At 45.0% G+C, this 11,591-nt stretch overlaps 1 protein-coding gene and 1 long non-coding RNA gene across 9 annotated transcripts in view; one reads left to right on the top strand and one right to left on the bottom strand.

The window, feature by feature from the left end:
- The window catches only part of LOC307019392 (NACHT, LRR and PYD domains-containing protein 12-like), a 41,080-nt gene that overhangs the window by 14,525 nt on the left and 14,964 nt on the right, over nt 1-11,591 (top strand). For 7 of the 8 annotated variants that reach the window (XM_079650249.1, XM_079650251.1, XM_079650248.1 and 4 more), the window contains exons 10-11: nt 450-617; nt 10,365-10,532. In XM_079650249.1, the coding sequence (XP_079506375.1) occupies nt 450-617; nt 10,365-10,532 (336 nt within the window). The remainder of the gene's footprint in view (nt 1-449; nt 618-10,364; nt 10,533-11,591) is intronic. The other variant, XM_079650250.1, reaches the window with a different exon arrangement.
- LOC307019397 lies at nt 538-10,478 on the bottom strand. The gene is made up of 3 exons (XR_013802644.1): nt 10,345-10,478; nt 790-833; nt 538-667 (listed from the first exon to the last, which is right to left on the bottom strand). It is a non-coding gene; the product is annotated as an uncharacterized lncRNA (long non-coding RNA).

The raw sequence follows: 11,591 nt of genomic DNA, 5'->3' as shown, positions 1-11,591 counted from the left end.
CTAACTCTCCTCCAAAATATGTCTTTCTATCCATTATGAATAATCACACAAACATAACATCTAGTCAAATGATGTTCTCCTCAAATGCATGGGTCTATCCCCCAGAGAAGGACTTCCAGCAGCTCTGCAGTCACAGAGCAGAGTAAGGGAAACATGCCTCCCACAGAGCCTACCACAGTGTGCCTCTGGGATGTGATTGCGTGTTGAAGTTATTCACCTTTTGGTTATGGACCAATCTGGGTGCTCCTCCCCTTTTTACCAGTTGTACCTGACCTACCAGAAAGGCAACCTTAAGAGCTGAGATGAGATATAACAGACTCACTCCGTGCTCCAGGAGTCAGTGGAGATGCTGAAAAAAAACTGTTTGACTCTGAACAGATTATTAAACCTGGAGTTATTTCTAACAGGAACTTTGTTTTCTAAAGTTACATCATGTTTTCTTTATTCAGACTGAAGAACTGCAATTTGTCAGAGATCAGCTGTTCTGCTCTGGCCTCAGCTCTGAAGTCCAACATCCATCTGAGAGTTCTGGACCTGAGTCACAACGCTCTGCAGGATTCAGGAGTGGAGCTGAGTTCTGGACTGAAGAGTCCAAACTGCAGACTGGAGGCTCTCAGGTCAGTTCACTGACTGCAGTTCATACAGATCTGTTTGTGTTTATGATTTACTGAAAGAACAAATAGAATATTATTGTTATTTTGTCCACTTTGATAATGACTGAATATTGATCAGAGTAACAAAGAGAAGGTGAATGTGTGAGGGAGAGAGTTTGAGCTTCCACAGACTCACCCTGTGCTCCAGGAGTCAGTGGAGATGCTGTCAGTACTGATGAGCTGTGAGGGAGATGAAGGAGTTGATAAACATCTGATCAAAGTTAAAGTTCCAGATTATCAGTGGATTGTTTCTACATCATCTCTGACATTAACTAGGGATGGGAATTTGAAAGTAAATGTATGTTCGAATATTCGACCCCCAAAAAACGGTGAACCGAATATTCGAAATGTACAAATCCTCTAATATATATATATGTTTTTAAAGGTGGGGTAGGTAAGTTTGAGAAACCGGCTCGAGATACACTTTTTGTTATATTCCATGGAATGCTCTTAACATCCCGATAGCAATGAATATCTGAAGTGCTTTGACAAAAAATCCACAGTGGAAGCCGTGGTGCTGTAAAAAGCACGACCAATCATCTGAGCCGGCCCGGCTAAAGTAACTGGATGGCCTACCTGCCTGTCAGCCTTCCATCTGTGCACAAACTGATCTCGTGCCCTCATTGGTCATGTGTGCGTTCGTGTGTGTTGGAGGAGGGGCTCTGTGAGGAAGGGGCAGATTTTTTCCGGTTGTGTATTTTCAAATTCTAGCGCACTCGAGCTGGTTTCTCCAAAATGACCTACCCCACCTTTAAATGTTAAAAAATATATATTTTAAATAATAAATACATTTTTTTTTGTCGTGTAGGACTCTCCGTTAGAGTGTAACGTTCAGGGGTTAAGTTGGTGTTTGATATGTGGGGGGGCTCTCTGTGGAGGTGCGAGGGTTTATATTAAATTATTAATATATAAACAAAAGGTTTACAAATATCCAACCTTCAAATGACTATTTTAAATCAACATTGCTCTGCACACTTGCTAAAGATCATTAGGGTCTGAGACCTAGGTCGGCGAAGACCGATAAACCTGCGAAACACACACAAAACAGGGAAAACGACAGGCAAAAGCACAGAAAAGGTTCGGAAATCATGACGGGTGATAGGGATGCAACTCGCATGATTGATATCGGTAGGATCAATTTAGTCGCTCGCAACGCGAGCGATAACCATGCAAAACCCACACAAAACAGGGCAAAAGACGGGCAAAAGTGGCCTAAATCATGACAGTAGGTAGCCCGCGCCAAGTCACATGGGCGCTCGCGCCCATGTGACTCGGCCATCCTAGGCCGTCCATAAACATGATTGATATCGGTCCGATTATTATTATTATTATTATTATTATTATTCTTCTGATTATTATTTGAATACATTGCGCGCACTTTTGACCCCCGCAACATATGTGAAAACTCACCAAATTTCGCATGCGCATCACAAGTCGTGAAAATAGCGATGTGTAATTGGTACCGGAACTTTGCGTGAAAAATTGCGTAGACCACGCCCACTTCCGTTTTTAACGTTAACTCCCCCTACTTTAACTTTCACGTAAACCAACGAAACTCGCTACGCATATCTAGGGTGCGGAGACGAGCAAAAAAGCCTCTTGGAGGGGTATAAAATAACGTACAGCAAGTCGGCCATTTTGAATTTGGTGTCGGAAAAACGCGATTTCCGGCCCTCAACAGCTCTATGTCAAATATGGGATGTTATCATATGCCGTATCCATGGCAACGCTTCCTTCGCCATAAAATACCATGTTGTTGTAAGTCAATGGAAAATCGTCCAAACGGCACCAGACTTCATATGATGGCTAATGGTCCGGCCCTCAACAGCTCTCCGCCAATTATGGGATGTCATCATATGCCGTTTCGATGGCAACGCGTCCCTCGCCAAAAAACCTGGTGTTGTTGTAATTCAATGGAAAATCCTCCAAACGGCACCAGACTTCAGACTATCATTAATGGTCCGGCCCTCAACAGCTCTATGCCAATTATGGGATGTCATCATATGCCGTTGCCATGGCAACAGATCCCTCGCCATGAAACACGGTGTTGTCCTAATTCAATGGAAAATCGTCCAAACGGCACCAGACTTCAGACTATCATTAATGGTCCGGCCCTCAACAGCTCTATGCCAATTATGGGATGTCATCATATGCCGTTGCCATGGCAACAGATCCCTCGCCAAAAAACCTGGTGTTGTTGTAATTCAATGGAAAATCCTCCAAACGGCACCAGACTTCAGACTATCATTAATGGTCCGGCCCTCAACAGCTCTATGCCAATTATGGGATGTCATCATATGCCGTTGCCATGGCAACAGATCCCTCGCCATGAAACACGGTGTTGTCCTAATTCAATGGAAAATCGTCCAAACGGCACCAGACTTCAGACTATCATTAATGGTCCGGCCCTCAACAGCTCTATGCCAATTATGGGATGTCATCATATGCCGTTGCCATGGCGACAGTTCCCTCGCAATGAAACACGGTGTTGTCCTAACTCAATGGAAAATGGTCCAAACTGCACCAGACTTCAGACTATCATTAATGGTCCGGCCCTCAACAGCTCTATGTCAATTATGGGATGTCCTCATATGCCGTTGCCATGGCAATGCGTCCCCCGCCAATAAACCTGGTGTTGTCGTAACTCCAATGGACAAGGTCCCATCGTCCCCCAGTCTTAACTTTTATATCACCGGTCAATGCCTCAACAGCTCTACGTGAAATCTGAGATCTCACCATATGCCGTTTCCATGGCAACACTTCCCTCGCCATGAAACATGGTGTTGTCCTAACTCAATGGAAAATCATCCAAACGGCACCAGACTTTAGATGATGGCTAATGGTTTGTCCCTCAACACCTCAATATGACAATAGTGAGTTTTCCCCAAAAGCTGTTGCCATGGCAACACACCCCTCGCCGTTAACCACGATATTGCTATAAGTCCTGTGTATATGGTCGAAAACTGTTCAAACTTTACATGTGTGCTAACTGTCAAGCCCTCGACACATATGTGTGTCAGTTTTGAGATTTTGTCAAATTTCGTTGCTATGATAACAAAATGGTCTCCGTGAAACACGGTTTTCTCATAACTCCAGTTAACATGCTCCAAACGGCTCAAAACTTCACAGATCTGATAACGATGCAGCCCTCAACACATCTAGGCGTATTATGGGGTTTCATCAAATTCCGTTGCCATGGCGACAGATCCCTCGCCATCAAACACAATGTATCTGATACTGCTGTAACTCCTAAATACGTTGTCCGATCGGCCTGAAACTTCCCACGTTTGCCAACGGCCGAGTCCTTCAGACACCTAGACACGTCGACGTGCGGACAACAGCCTGCGGAACGTCGAAGACCCGCTCAACGCTGCTTGCAGCTTTAATTAGGGTCTGAGACCTAGGTCGGCGAAGACCCTATTGAAATCGGTCGCGCAGCGACCGATAAACCTGCGAAACACACACAAAACAGGGAAAAAGACGGGCAAAAGCCCATCAAAAGTGGCCTAAATCATGACAGTAGGTGGCCCGCGCCCATGTGACCTCGGCCACCCTAGGCCGAACATTATTGATATCGGTGCGATTATTATTATTCTGATTATTATTTTAATACATTGCGCGCACTTTTGACCCCCGCAACATATGTGAAAACTCACCAAATTTCGCACGCGCGTCAGAAGTCGTGAAAATTGCGATGTGTAATTGGTTCCGGAACTTTGCGTCAAAAATTGCGTAGGCCACGCCCACTTCCGTTTTTAACGTTAACTCCCCCCACTTTAACTTTCACGTAAACGAACGAAACTCGCTACGCATATCTAGGGTGCGGAGACGAGCAAAAAAGCCTCTTGGAGGGGTATAAAATAACGTACAGGAAGTCGGCCATTTTGAATTTGGCGTTGGAAAAACGCGATTTATCGCGTTTTTCGTCCCTCGCACTTTAACGAACTCCTCCTAGGGACTTTATCCGTACCACTCCAAATTCCTCGGGTAGCTTCTCCACAAATGGGCGATCTAAAGTTATCACGGAATTTTTTTTCTTTCGCACGGCGTAGCCGTGATTTGGCGCCAAAGTTCGCGTTCGCTCGATGCTAGGCCATCCCTCAACATGGAACACGATGATGTCATAACTCAAACTGACATGCTCAGAACGCCACCAAACTTCACGTGATGGTTAACACTGCGGCCCTGAACAGCTCTACGTAAAATCCGATGTTACTTAATGTGGCGTTACCATGGCAACGGATCCCTTGCCATAATTTGGCGTCGGAAAAACGCGATTTATCGCGTTTTTCGTCCTCCGCACTTTAACGAACTCCTCCTAGGGACTTTATCCGTACGACTCCAAATTCGTCGGGTAGCGTCTCCACAAATGGGCCATCTAAAGTTATCACGGAACTTTTTTTCTTTCGCACGGCGTAGCCGTGATTTGGCGCCAAAGTTCGCGTTCGCTCGATGCTAGGCCATCCCTCGCCATGGAACACCATGATGTCATAACTCAAACTGACATGCTCAGAACGCCACCAAACTTCACGTGATGGTTAACACTGCGGCCCTGAACAGCTCTACGTCAAATCCCATGTTACTTAATATGGCGTTACCATGGCAACGCATCCCTCGCCATAAAACACGGTGTCGCTGTAACTCCAATGGACACGGTCCCATCGTCCCCCAATCTTCACTTTTATATCACCGGTTCATGCCTCAACAGCTCTACGTGAAATCTCAGATCTCACCGTATGCCGTTTCCATGGCAATGCATCGCTCGCCAAAAAACACGATGTTGTGTTAACTCAATGGAAAATCGTCCAAACGGCACCAGACTTCATATGATGGGTGATGGTCAGGCCCTAAACAGCTCTAAGTCAATTAGGGGATGTCATCATATGCCGTTGCCATGGCGACAGATCCCTCGCCATAAAACCCGGTGTTGTGTTAACTCAATGGAAAATCGTCCAAACGGCACCAGACTTCAGATGATGGCTAATGGTCCGGCCCTGAACAGCTCTATGCCAATTATGGGATGTCATCATATGCCGTTTCCATGGCGACAGATTCCTCGCCATAAAACCCGGTGTTGTCGTAACTCAACGGAAAATCGTCCAAACGGCACCAGACTTCAGACTATCATTAATGGTCCGGCCCTCAACAGCTCTAAGTCCATTATGGGATGTCATCATATGCCGTTTCCATGGCAATGCATCCCTCGCCATCAAACACGGTGTCGCTGTAACTCCAATGGACAGGGTCCCATCGTCCCCCAATCTTCACTTTTATATCACCGGTTCATGCCTCAACAGCTCTATGTCAATTATGGGGTGTCATCATATGCCGTTGCCATGGCAACGCATCCCTCGCCAAAAAACACGATGTTGTGTTAACTCAATGGAAAATCGTCCAAACGGCACCAGACTTCAGACTATCATTAATGGTCCGGCCCTCAACAGCTCTACGTCAATTATGGGATGTCATCATATGCCGTTGCCATGGCAACGCATGCCTCGCCATAAAACACAACGTTGTGTTAACTCAATGGAAAATCGTCCAAACAGCACCAGACTTCAGACTATCATTAATGGTCCGGCCCTCAACAGCTCTATGTCAATTATGGGGTGTCATCATATGCCGTTGCCATGGCAACGCATCCCTCGCCAAAAAACACGATGTTGTGTTAACTCAATGGAAAATCGTCCAAACGGCACCACACTTCATATGATGGGTGATGGTCAGGCCCTAAACAGCTCTATGCCAATTATGGGATGTCATTATTTGCCGTTTCCATGGCAACGCATCCCCCTCCATAAAACCCAATGTTGTCTTAACTCAATGGAAAATGGTCCAAACGGCACCAGACTTCAGATCACAGTTAATGGTCCGGCCCTCAACACCTCAATGTCACAATAGTGAGTTTTCCTCAAAAGCTGTTGCCATGGCAACGCATCCCTCACCAAAATACCCGATGTTCTGTTAACTCAATGGAAAATCGTCCAAACGGCACCAGACTTCATATGATGGGTGACGGTCAGGCCCTGAACAGCTCTAACTCCATTATGGGGTGTCATCATATGCCGTTGCCATGGCGACAGATCCCTCGCCATGAAACACGGTGTTGTGTTAACTCAATGGAAAATCGTCCAAACGGCAACAGACTTCAGATGATGGCTAATGGTCCGGCCCTCAACAGCTCTACGCCAATTATGCGATGTCATCATATGCCGTTTCCATGGCAACGCATCCCTCGCCAAAAAACACAATGTTGTCGTAATTCAATGGAAAATCGTCCAAACGGCACCAGACTTCAGATCACAGTTAATGGTCCGGCCCTCAAAACCTCACTGTGAAAATAGTGAGTTTTCCTCAAAAGCTGTTGCCATGGCAACGCATCCCTCGCCAAAATACCCGGTATTGTCATAACTCCATGGAAAATCGTCCAAACAGCACCAGACTTCAGACTATCATTAATGGTCAGGCCCTCAACAGCTCTATGTCAATTAGGGGATGTCATCATATGCCGTTGCCATGGCAACGCATCCCTCACCATAAAACACAATGTTCTCTTAATTCCATGGAAAATCGTCCAAACCGCACCACACTTCAGATGACAGTTGATGGTCCGGCCCTCAACACCTCAATATCACAATAGTGAGTTTTCCTCAAAAGCTGTTGCCATGGCAACGCATCCCTCGCCGTTAAGCACGATATTGCTAAAACTCCTGTTTAAATGTTCAAAAAGTGTTCAAATTTCACATGTGTGCTAACGGTCAACCCCTCGAGACATATATGTGTCAGTTTTGAGATTTCGTCAAATATCGTTGCTATGGTAACTAAATGGTCGCCGTGAAACACGGTTCTCTCATAACTCCAGTTAACTTGCTCCAAACGGCCCAAAACTTCACAGGTTTGATAACGATGCAGCCCTCAACACATCTAGGCGTATTATGGGGTGTCATCAAATTCCGTTGCCATGGCGACAGATCACTCCCCATCAAACACAATGTTTGTGATACTGCTGTAACTCCTGTGTACGTTGTCCGATCGGCCTGAAACTTCCCACGTTTGCCAACGGCCGAGTCCTCGAGACATCTGCCTGACGTCGACGTGCGGACAACAGCCTGCGGAGCGTCGAAGACCCGCTCAACGCTGCTCGCAGCTTTAATTCTTCTTCTGATTATTATTTGAATACATTGCGCGCATTTTTGACCCCCGCAACATATGTGAAAACTCACCAAATTTCGCATGCGCATCACAAGTCGTGAAAATAGCGATGTGTAATTGGTACCGGAACTTTGCGTAAAAAATTGCGTAGACCACGCCCACTTCCGTTTTTAACGTTAACTCCCCCTACTTTAACTTTCACGTAAACCAACGAAACTCGCTACGCATATCTAGGGTGCGGAGACGAGCAAAAAAGCCTCTTGGAGGGGTATAAAATAACGTACAGCAAGTCGGCCATTTTGAATTTGGCGTTGGAAAAACGCGATTTATCGCGTTTTTCGTCCTCCGCACTTTAACGAACTCCTCCTAGGGACTTTATCCGTACGACTCCAAATTCGTCGGGTAGCTTCTCGACAAATGGGCGATGTAAAGTTATCACGGAACTTCTTTTCTTTCGCACGGCGCAGCCGTGATTTGGCGCCAAAGTTCGCGTTCGCTCGATGCTAGGCCATCCCTCGCCATGGAACACGATGATGTCATAATTCAAACTGACATGCTCAGAACGCCACCAAAATTCACATGATGATTAACACTGCGGCCCTGAACAGCTCTACGTCAAATCCGATGTTACTTAATATGGCGTTACCATGGCAATGGATCCCTCGCCATAACACACGGTGTCGCTGTAACTCCAATGGACACGGTCCCATCGTCCCCCAATCTTCACTTTTATATCACCGGTGAATGCCTCAACAGCTCTACATGAAATCTGAGATCTCATCGTATGCCGTTTCCATGGCAACGAATCCCTCGCCAAAAAACACGATGTTCTGTTAACTCAATGGAAAATCGTCCAAACGGCACCAGACTTCATATGATGGGTGATGGTCAGGCCCTAAACAGCTCTATGCCAATTATGGGATGTCATCGTATGCCGTTTCCATGGCAACCCATCCCTCGCCATACAACTCTATGTAATCGTAATTCAATGGAAAATCGTCCAAACGCCACCAGACTTCATATGATGGGTGATGGTCAGGCCCTAAACAGCTCTATGCCAATTATGGGATGTCATCATTTGCCGTTTCCATGGCAACGCATCCCCCTCCATAAAACCCAATGTTGTCTTAACCCAATGGAAAACTGTCCAAACGGCACCAGACTTCAGATCACAGTTAATGGTCCGGCCCTCAACACCTCAATGTGACAATAGTGAGTTTTCCTAAAAAGCTGTTGCCATGGCAACGCATCCCTCGCCGTTAAGCACGATATTGCTAAAACTCCTGTTTAAATGTTCAAAAAGTGTTCAAATTTCACATGTGTGCTAACGGTCAACCCCTCGAGACATATATGTGTCAGTTTTGAGATTTCGTCAAATGTCGTTGCTATGGTAACTAAATGGTCGCCGTGAAACACGGTTCTCTCATAACTCCAGTTAACTTGCTCCAAACGGCCCAAAACTTCACAGGTTTGATAACGATGCAGCCCTCAACACATCTAGGCGTATTATGGGGTGTCATCAAATTCCGTTGCCATGGCGACAGATCACTCCCCATCAAACACAATGTTTGTGATACTGCTGTAACTCCTGTGTACGTTGTCCGATCGGCCTGAAACTTCCCATGTTTGCCAACGGCCGAGTCCTCGAGACATCTGCCTGACGTCGACGTGCGGACAACAGCCTGCGGAGCGTCGAAGACCCGCTCAACGCTGCTCGCAGCTTTAATTTGTGTTGAGATCTCAGTTCATTTGTAGAGCTGCACGAGTATAGCAAGAAGTATGAGACTAAATCTCACTGCAAACTATTTCATCATCACCAGATTCAGTGATCTCAGCTTTATGCACACACACACACACACACACACACACACACACACACACACACACACACACACACACACACACACACACACACACACACACACACACACACACACACACACACACACACACACACACACACACACACACACACACACACACACACACACACACACACACACACACACACACACACACACACACACACACACACACACACACACACCACAGACACGTTCATTAAGCCAAAAAACTCTATCCGGTCACAGAGATCTGCTATTTTAAATGAAAGTCAACTCATATGGACCTTAAATAAAGTCTATATTAAGAACGAGAAAAGTTTTAACATCTATATAGTTTTTTGTAAGCATGTGAGAAATGTGCGAGGGTGATGACGTCAGAGCATCGTCCTCTGGGCTGAGCCCTGGTAACGTTACACATGCTTTTTTTCGTTGTTGATATTTTTCTTAAGATATTTAAAATGGTACGGTCGTAAACATTTAATTAATCCATTTGATAATATGTAATCAACTTAGGCACCCCTCCCATAAAAACAATAATCATTACAATACAAATATTCATAACTCATATTCCAATACCTGAATCATTTTGAATATTCGATGAATCATTCCCATCCCTAATTCAAACCCTGTTTAACTCTGATCAGATTATTAAACCTGGAGTTATTTCTAACAGGAACTTTGTTTTCTAAACTTACATCATGTTTTCTTTATTCAGACTGAGGGGCTGCAGTTTGTCAGAGATCAGCTGTTCCGCTCTGATCTCAGCTCTGAAGTCCAACATCCATCTGAGAGATCTGGACCTGGGTCTCAACGCTCTGCAGGATTCAGGAGTGGAGCTGAGTTCTGGACTAAAGAGTCCAAACTGCAGACTGGAGGCTCTCAGGTCAGTTCACTGACTGCAGTTCATACAGATCTGGTTGTGTTTAGGATTTACTGAAAGAACAAATAGAATATTATTGTTATTTTGTCCACTTTGCTAATGACTGAATATTGATCAGAGTAACAGAGAGAAGGTGAATGTGTGAGGGAGAGAGTTTGAGCTTCCACAGACTCACCCTGTGCTCCACGAGTCAGTGGAGATGCTGTCAGTACTGATGAGCTGTGAGGGAGATGAATGAGTTGATAGACATCTGGTCAAAGTTAAAGTTTACAGATTATCAATGGATTGTTTCTAAATCATCTCTGACATTAACTAGGGATGGGAATTTGAAAGTAAATGTATGTCGAATATTCGACACGCAAAGAACGGTTAACCGAATATTCAAAATGTACAAATCCTATAATATATATATTTTTAAATGTTAAAAAAAAAAAATTCATAATAAATACATTTTCGTTTGTCGTGTAGGACTCTCCGTTAGAGTTTAACGTTCAGGGGTTAAGTTGGTGTTTGATATGTGGGGGGGGCTCTGTGGAGGTGCGAGGGTTTATATTAAATTATTAATATATAAACAAAAGGTTTAAAAATATCCAACCTTCAAATGACTATTTTAAATTAACATTGCTCTGCACACTTGCTAAAGATCATTTGTGTGGAGATCTCAGTTCATTTGTAGAGCTGCACGAGTATAGCCAGAAGTACGGGAGTAAATCTCACTGCAAACTATTTCATCATCACCAGATTCAGTGAACTCAGCTTTACACACACACACACACACACACACACACACACACACACACACACACACACACACACACACACACACACACACACACACACACACACACACACACACACACACACACACACACACACACACACACACACACACACACACACACACACACACACACACACACACACACACACACACACACTAGGGGTTTCACCAACTAATCTACTAGTCGACTACCTTTACCACTAGTCGGCGCTGTAGGCCCTAGTCGACTAGTCGTGAAAAAAATTGAGGTAAACGAGGTGCTGCAAAATGCTCCAAAAGAC

This window comes from Notothenia rossii (assembly GCF_949606895.1).
Source record: "Notothenia rossii genome assembly, chromosome: 9".
Lineage (NCBI taxonomy): Eukaryota > Metazoa > Chordata > Actinopteri > Perciformes > Nototheniidae > Notothenia > Notothenia rossii.
This window is presented reverse-complemented; position numbering and strand designations above follow the sequence as displayed.